Source organism: Sapajus apella, unplaced genomic scaffold (assembly GCF_009761245.1).
Source record: "Sapajus apella isolate SASKATOON/1434 unplaced genomic scaffold, GSC_monkey_1.0 scaffold51, whole genome shotgun sequence".
NCBI lineage: Eukaryota > Metazoa > Chordata > Mammalia > Primates > Cebidae > Sapajus > Sapajus apella.
In genome coordinates, this window is record NW_022436991.1 from 16,245,191 (window position 1) to 16,252,991 (window position 7,801).

General features: G+C 53.7%; 1 protein-coding gene across 2 annotated transcripts; it reads left to right on the forward strand.

The window, feature by feature from the left end:
• The first annotated feature begins 477 nt into the window (after positions 1-477).
• On the forward strand, positions 478-6,860 carry STX4 (syntaxin 4). 2 transcript variants are annotated; one of them, XM_032243273.1, is made up of 11 exons: positions 478-809; positions 987-1,088; positions 1,200-1,299; positions 1,436-1,510; positions 1,951-2,021; positions 4,604-4,712; positions 4,792-4,868; positions 5,188-5,325; positions 6,233-6,343; positions 6,419-6,514; positions 6,607-6,860. In XM_032243273.1, exons 1-10 carry the CDS (start codon positions 780-782, stop codon positions 6,497-6,499), a joined length of 894 nt encoding a protein of 297 aa, XP_032099164.1. In that variant the 5' UTR covers positions 478-779; the 3' UTR covers positions 6,500-6,514; positions 6,607-6,860. The 2 variants fall into 2 exon arrangements, with proteins under 2 accessions (XP_032099164.1, XP_032099165.1); XM_032243274.1 differs by having other exon boundaries at positions 492-809; positions 1,178-1,299.
• The last annotated feature ends 941 nt before the right edge of the window (positions 6,861-7,801 follow it).

The following is a 7,801-nucleotide window of genomic DNA, read 5'->3' on the forward strand; positions in this document are numbered from 1 at the left end:
CCCAAATGCTAAGTCGTCTGCCCACGCTCCTGGACCCGAAAGCAATAAAGGCGAAGTCATCAAGGGTCCTACCACCCACTGCCTCGAAAGGCCTCTCGGGGTGGTCGGCGCGCCCCTCCCAACCTCGCGGGGGCTGTGTGGGCGTCGTTCAGTCGCTGGGGTGCCAGGGACTTCGGGATGAGAACGGCGTCCCAGAGACCGCGCTGACAGAGCCGGGACACGTGACAGTCACAGCGTCACGTTCTGCGGTCCGCGAGTTTGGGACCGGGCTGCTCACGTGATGCAGTGGGGGCACCATGGGGTGATGTGAGTTGCAGGTGTCTCGGCTTACGTACAAATGACGTATTCCTACCCCTTTTGGCAACCAGATTTCCGTTGGAAGATGCAACGGTTCCGGTGAGGGGGGCGGGTTCTCGCGTCCAGGCAGCTCCGTTTCCGCTCGGGGCGCAACAGCTTCCGACTCCGCCTTCCCCCTCCGGAGAGGAAGAGATGCGACTTTGTGCGCATGCCCCGAATTTATCACGGAGGGGCGGGGCTGAGGCTGAGGGAGCAAGAGGGGAAGAAAAAGGAATTCCAACCTGTGGAACCTTAGTGGTCCCCGGGGTCGGCTCCTTCCCATTGACTGTGGGTGGTGCAAGGGACAGAGCCTCTGGCGGCTCGTGGGGGTGTTGAGGTCCGCACCGGGAGGGAGGGGAGTGTCAGAGTGTGAGTGGGGTGCGGGAATTCCAAACTTGAGGGCCTCCCGGCTCAGGCGCCGGGGAGGGAGAGCTCAGGCCGCCATGCGGGACAGGACCCACGAGCTGAGGCAGGTGAGACACGGGGGCAGTGGGGATGTTGACGGGCGGACGAACTGGAACGCAGGACTCCTGATCTTCAGGGCGGGGAGGGGTGGCTGATGGCCAGGAAGGAAAGTCCCGGAAGCCTGTGGGTCGTGCGGGGTGAGGGCCGCAGCGAAACAGTGGTACCAATGACTCCGGGCCTCGCAGGGGGATGACAGCTCTGACGAAGAGGACAAGGAGCGGGTCGCGCTGGTGGTGCACCCGGGTATGGCACGGCTGGGGAACCCGGACGAAGAGTTCTTCCAGAAGGTAAGGGGCTGGGGTCTCTGCCTGGATTCGTGAGAGGGTAGGAAGACCCGAGGACCAGAGTGGTCTGGAGTACCCCATATCTCTTTCAGCCCTCTCGGTCACCCTCCCCAGGTCCGGACAATTCGGCAGACTATTGTCAAACTGGGGAATAAAGTTCAGGAGTTGGAGAAACAGCAGGTCACCATCCTGGCCACGCCTCTTCCCGAGGAGAGTGAGTGAAACTCAGACTGCAGGGCGCATGCACCGCCTCAGGGATTGTGGGGGTTGTAGTTCCACATAGGTGGTTGCCTGGGTGGTTTGTTGAGGTGGGAGCTGCTGTTTGGGAGTCGTGGTCTTCTCTTATTCAGGCATGAAGCAGGACCTGCAGAACCTTCGCGATGAGATCAAACAGCTGGGGAGGGAGATCCGCCTGCAGCTGAAGGGTGAGCTCCTGGGACCTCAGACAGATCCTTCCCTTTGATCCTGCCCTGTTGTTGGTGTATCTGGGGAGTGTGGTGTGTGGCCCAGAGAAGCCAATGATATAACCAGGTCACACAACAGGCCTGGGTCTAGCATCTCTGTCTCCTGGCCTCCAGGCCATTGTACTCTCCACAGCACAAGCCCGCCTCTCAGGTTCTTTTATTTACAATGAAATCATTTACTTACACAGTTACTGCAGCCCACTGGGCGTTCTTTGGGCACGCAGATGGGGTTTTGTTAGGTGGCCTCTGCATACCTATGGGAACTCAGTGATGTAATGCAAAGAAAAATAAACTTACTTTCTCCTCTTGGAGGCTCAGCCTTAGTCATTTTATGATAAATTATATTTCCCTAAAAATCCATGGAGACAAGTACCCCCAGTACCCCATGTGTCTTCCCACAGCCATAGAGCCCCAGAAGGAGGAAGCTGATGAGAACTATAACTCCGTCAACACAAGAATAAGAAAAACCCAGGTGGGTTTTTTTTCTCAGAAATGAGGACATTTCAGCAAATGTTTCATGAAGTATTAGATGACAGATGTATGAAGGAAGGGCCTGCAGAGATGGTGGAGTCCAGCGGAATGATTTTCCAAATGTGGAAACAACTCAGAGAAAGAACTTGCTCAAGGTCAGGAAACCAGGTCTCCTGATGCTTAGTCCGATTATAACACCCTGCTTTATTTTCTTTCATTCAATAAGAAGTTGCTATGACCCCAGACAAGACTTAGGCTTGGCTGTAGGGACACATGTTTCCTTTACTTTTTTTTGCCTCAGCCTCCTGAATAGCTGGGATTACAGGCAGACATCACCATGCCTGGCTAATTTTTGTGTTTTAATAGAGATGGGGTTTCACCATGTTGCCCAGGCTGGTCTTGAACTCCTGACCTCAGGTGACCTTCCTGTCTCAGCCTCCCAAAGTGCTGGAATTACAGGTGTGAGCCACCGTGCCTGGCTGGGACACATATTTTCTAGGATGAGGAGTTTGGGTTCAACAGGGACAAAGACATTACTCACGTAGGACTTGGTGATAATGGTGCCGCCCAGGGAAAGAGAGAAGTCATGAATGACTGGCAGCTTTCCTGCCTATGTGACAGGGGCATCCTTAGTCCCACAGGCGGAATTCAAGAAGCCAGGAAGAGGAACTTCCCTGGGGCGACACTGAAGAGGAACTTCCCTGGTGTGATATCTTATATTTCTAATTATTATTTTTTTGAGATGGAGTCTTGCTCTGTCACCCAGGCTGGAGTACAGTGGCGTGATCTCGGCTCACTGCAACCTCTACCTCCTGGATTCAAGCTGTTCTCCTGCCTTAGCCTCCCAAGTAGCTGGGATTACAGGTGTGCACTACCACACCCGGCTAATTTTTTATATTTTTGGTAGAAATGACATTTCACCATATTGGCCAGGCTTGCCTTGAACTCCTGACCTCAAGTGATCTACCTGCTGTGGCTTCCCAAAGTGCTGGGATTACAGGTGTGAGCCATTGCACCTGGCCTTGGGGTGATATCTAATAAGGAGAGTTGCGGTGATGTGACTGGCCCTCTCAGGTCCCCAGTGAAAAGTACTTTAGGATTCCAGGAGGTCAGGGTTGGAAGTTAGGCCCAGGGCTCAGTGAGGACCCCAGATTGAAGATGGAGCAACTTGGGCATCTTGGAAGGGTGCAGCTGAATCCAGGAGAGTAGATGTATCTCTGGAAAAGGAACTCCAAGGAACGAACATATTTAAGGCCTCAGGAGAAGGGGCAAGGCGGAGCAGATGACCCAGAGCCAGTGCTTCTGGGGTAGCCTGTGGTGCTGATTGGCATGAGAGGTCAAGGGCCCATGTGGGCTTGTTGCACTTGTTCTGCCCAGGCAGCATGTTCATCTCTAGGCATATGAGCACAGCTGTGGTATGAGCAGCGAGGTTGGCATTCAGCAGTTACATATTAGGTTCCTACTGTGTGCCAGACCCTTTTGGAACTGTTTAGGATACAGCAGTGAACCAATGATCCCTTTCCTCATGGAACTTCCATTCTGATGTAGAGAGACAATCACCATAATACATAAGTGAATTATTTAGAACATAATAAGCATTACGGAAAAAAGAGCAGAGGAAGAGGGACTGAGCATGCTGGAGAAGAGTAGAGATGCAATTTAAATCAGGTGGAAAAAGCTCCATTCAGAAGGTAACATTTGAACAAAAGACTTAAAGGTGTTTGTGGAGAATGAGCATTCTAAGGCAGAAGGAGAAGCAAAGGCAAAGGTCTGAGCTGGGAGTCTGCTTTGTCTAGGGAGGGGTAAGGAGACCAGTGTGGAGAGGGAAGGGAGGGAGGGAACATGAGGAGGAAGTAAGATCAAAGAGGTCATGGGGAAAGGAGAGATCATAGAGGGCCGGCTGGTGCCATAGCTCATGCCTATAATCCCAGCAGTTTGGGAGACTGAGGTGAGAGGATTACTTGAGCCCAGCAGTTTGAGATCAGCCTGGGCACCATAATGAGACCCTGTCTCTCTCTCTCTCTCTCTCTCTCTCTCTTTTTTTTTTTTTTTTTTTTTTTGAGACAAGGTCTCACCCATCCAGGCTGGAGTGCAGTAGTGCCATCTCTGCTCACTGCAACCTCTGCCTCCTGGGTTCGAGCCATTCTCCTGCTTCAGCATCTGGAGTAGCTGGGACTACAAGGTACCTGCCACCGCACCTGGCTAAGTTTTGTATTTTTTATTTGTATTATTTTTAGTAGAGATAGGGTTTCACCATGTTGGCCAGGCTGTTCTCCAACTCCTGACCTTAGGTGATCCCCCTGCCTCAGCCTCCCAAGTGCTAGGATTGCAGGTGTGAGCCACTGTTCCTGGTCAACCCCATCTCTATTAAAAATAAAAATAATAAAGATTATGGGGGCCACGTAGTCCTGATAAGGCTTTGGCTTTGAATCTAAGAGAAATGGAGGAATCTGTCAAGGTCATCACAAGGTAGTTAAGGCTATAAGAGCTCATGCCATTTGCTCACTGTACTGTGGGGATGCTGAGGCTCAGACCGGGCAGGGATTCTCCCAGGGGCACCCAGCCTATATTCTCCATCTTTAGCATGGGGTCCTATCCCAGCAATTCGTGGAGCTCATCAACAAGTGCAATTCAATGCAGTCCGAATACCGGGAGAAGAATGTGGAGCGGATCCGGAGGCAACTGAAGATCAGTGAGTTGTGTGTGCCCAGCCCGGCCCGCAGGGGCAGGTGATCCCGACCCAGTCATGAGCCTGGCCTTTTCCTTCACAGCCAATGCTGGGATGGTGTCTGATGAGGAGCTGGAGCAGATGCTGGACAGTGGGCAGAGTGAGGTGTTTGTGTCCAATGTGAGTGGCCACAGCCAGCCCCTCTCTGCTGTGCCTCCCATCCGCTCTGAGTCCTGTCCCTTCCTCGACCTCCTGGGCTCAGGTGATCCTCCCGCCTCAGCCTCCCGAGTAGCCGGGACTACAGGTGTGAGCCACTGTACCCTACTTGCTGTGGCCCTTTCTGATTGACGGCACCCTGAGGCCCCAAAGGGAATTAATTAGCCTGCCTGGAGTCACCCATCAGGTTCTAGGCCGAGGGCTCCCCGGAAGCTCAACAGGAGCTTCTGACCTGCTGTCGGTCTCCCTGTGAACAGCTGCCCCACGCCTGTCCACTCCTCAGATCCTGAAGGACACGCAGGTGACTCGACAGGCCTTAAATGAGATCTCGGCCCGGCACAGTGAGATCCAGCAGCTTGAACGCAGTATTCGCGAGCTGCACGAGATTTTCACTTTTCTGGCTACTGAAGTGGAGATGCAGGTAGGTGCCTGGCATGGCCCCAGATGGGACACTGGGCTCAGTCCAAATGGCCAGCTGTGACTGCCAGCCTCCTGCCAGCCTTAGACTCTCTCCCTGAGGCTTTTGTGTCTTCCAGGCTTGGCCATGCCCCCAGATTGGTGCTTAGTCCTATCCTAGCTGTACCCCAAGAATCACACCTATCTCTGCTGCTACCCAGATAGCCATTCCCTTCTGCATAGCACCCTGCCCCCTCTCCAACTTGAGCCTGTCCTCATTTGGCCCCAGCCCTGGCTCCCCCTCTGCCAACAGCATCCACCCTTATACCTCTCAGAGCTCCAGTCAAAGTTGCCTTAGAGGGCCTTCCTCCTAACATCTGTACATGGCTGGGGTGGGGGTGGCATTTCCCTGGCCCTGGCTATGTGAGTTGAGCTGAGCTTCCAGCCCTGTCTGGGAGGAGCTGGCCTCAGTCATGCTACAGCCAACGCCCTTTTGCAGCTGAGACTTACGGGAAAGAGATCTCATTCAGTAGGAGTACTGAGACCTGAGGCTGGTGGTGCCAGGAGGAGGCAGGGATAGGGAGGGCTTCGCAGCAGCTGGAGATGGGACTGGAAGAATGGGTAAATTCAGACAGATTTGTGAAGTCACAGTTCATCATCCGTGAAAGGTATGAGCCATTTGAGGCCCTCAGCTCCAAGCCACCACTGCAGATAGAGGTTGTATGGGATAATCAAGCAGGGGACAAGGGACCACGTGATAGAAAAGGCCTGGAAGCCATCCCCAAGGAGTCTGAGCTTTTGTCAGATCGAGTGTTTCCCTTGTCTTTGTTAGTGCAATTTTTCTTTTCCTGCCAGGAACATTTTTCAGTCATCTAGGGGTGTGGTGGGCAAAGGCATCCCTACCTCCCTGAGTCGCCCCATCCTCTGAGCAGGGGGAGATGATCAATCGGATCGAGAAGAACATCCTGAGCTCAGCAGACTACGTGGAACGTGGGCAGGAGCACGTCAAGACAGCCCTGGAGAACCAGAAGAAGGCCAGGAAGGTGAGCCTCTCAGGCCTGGCTCCTGCCCCAGCAACCGTGTGTGACTTCCCTGACCCCCTCCTTCCTCCCCCACAGAAGAAAGTCTTCATTGCCATCTGTGTGTCCATCATCGTCGTCCTCCTAGCAGTCATCATTGGTGTCACAGTGGCTGGATAATGCCGCACATTGTTGGTGAGATGTTGGGGGCTGCCCCCTGGCCTGCCCCAGTCCTCACCCCAGCCCTCCCTCCTCCCTCAGACCCTGTTCTCTCTCTTTCCTTGCAGGCACTAGGAGCACCAGGGACCCAGGGCCTGGCCTTCTCTCCCAGCAACCTGGGGGGCAGGGCAGAGTCTCCAGCCGGACCCCTTCCTCACACGGCCCTCTATGCAGAGGGGCAGGCAGTTCTGGGGTTGGTAGCTGCTCATTCATGGGGACCTCAGCCTTCAGGCCTCAATGCCTGGGGGAGGCCTGCACTGTCCTGATTGGCCAGGACACACGGTTTTGTAAAAAATTAAAAAACAGAAAAAGAGCATGGAAAGCCCTGTGCACATGTGTTCCTGGAAGGGCTGGCCCAAGGCCTCCAGGCTTCCAACGTCCCTACCTCCTGGACATCTCTGGGGCCAGGCCCAGCCCCAGCTGCTCAGGTCAGACCACCCTGGGTTCTGTGCTCACAGCAGGCTGGCTCTGCCCTTCTGCCCCCCTAGGAATGGGTGGGCAGGGCAGGGTAACAGCCACATCTAACTCCTGGCTTAGTATTGTGCCTGGGAAGACAACTGTGAGTATCTGTCTTGGAAACAATGAGGCTGACCAGGCCAGGCTGGGACACAGGTGAGATGGAGGTGTGTGTGTGTGGGGGGGCATCAGTGGGCATCAGCAGCCCAGATGATGGAAGAGGCAACATGAAAAAATGCTCAATTGAGGCTGTCACTTTGGATGCAGTGGACAAGGATGTTCTGGTTTCAGCGGGGATGACAATTTATTGGAGTAGAATGTTAAGTGGGGAGAAGCCAGCTATGGAGAGAAGCAGGGAAAGAGGTTGCCAGAAAAAAACACAGGAGGCCGGGCCCTGTGACCAACAAAAGCACCATCTTTAACATAAGAATTCAGGCAGGGCGAGGTCATTAGCACCGGTAATCCCAGCACTTTGAAAGGCCCAGGCAGGAGGATCTCTTGAGACCAGCCTAGGCAGCATGGTGCAGCCTCTTCTCTTGAGAGAAGAATAATTTTAAAAATTAGCCCATTGTGGCCTGGCATGGTGGCTCATGCCTGTAATCCCAGTACTTTAGGAGGCCGAGGCAGGTGGATCATGAGGTCAGGAGATAGAGACCATCCTGGCTAACACAGTGAAACCCCGTCTCTACTAAAAATACAAAAAATTAGCCACGCATGCCTGTAGTCCCAGCTACTTAAGAGGCTGAGGCAGAAGAATTGCTTGAACCTGGGAGACAGAGGTTGCAGTGAGCTAAGATTGCACCACTG

Excerpts from the sequence above, each read along its gene's own strand:
- STX4 (XM_032243273.1), top strand. The coding sequence starts at position 780 with ATGCGGGACAGGACCCACGAGCTGAGGCAG. Across the intron at positions 1,300-1,435 it reads CACGCCTCTTCCCGAGGAGA|GCATGAAGCAGGACCTGCAG; the intron begins GTGAGTGAAACT and ends TCTCTTATTCAG. Across the intron at positions 1,511-1,950 it reads GATCCGCCTGCAGCTGAAGG|CCATAGAGCCCCAGAAGGAG; the intron begins GTGAGCTCCTGG and ends GTCTTCCCACAG.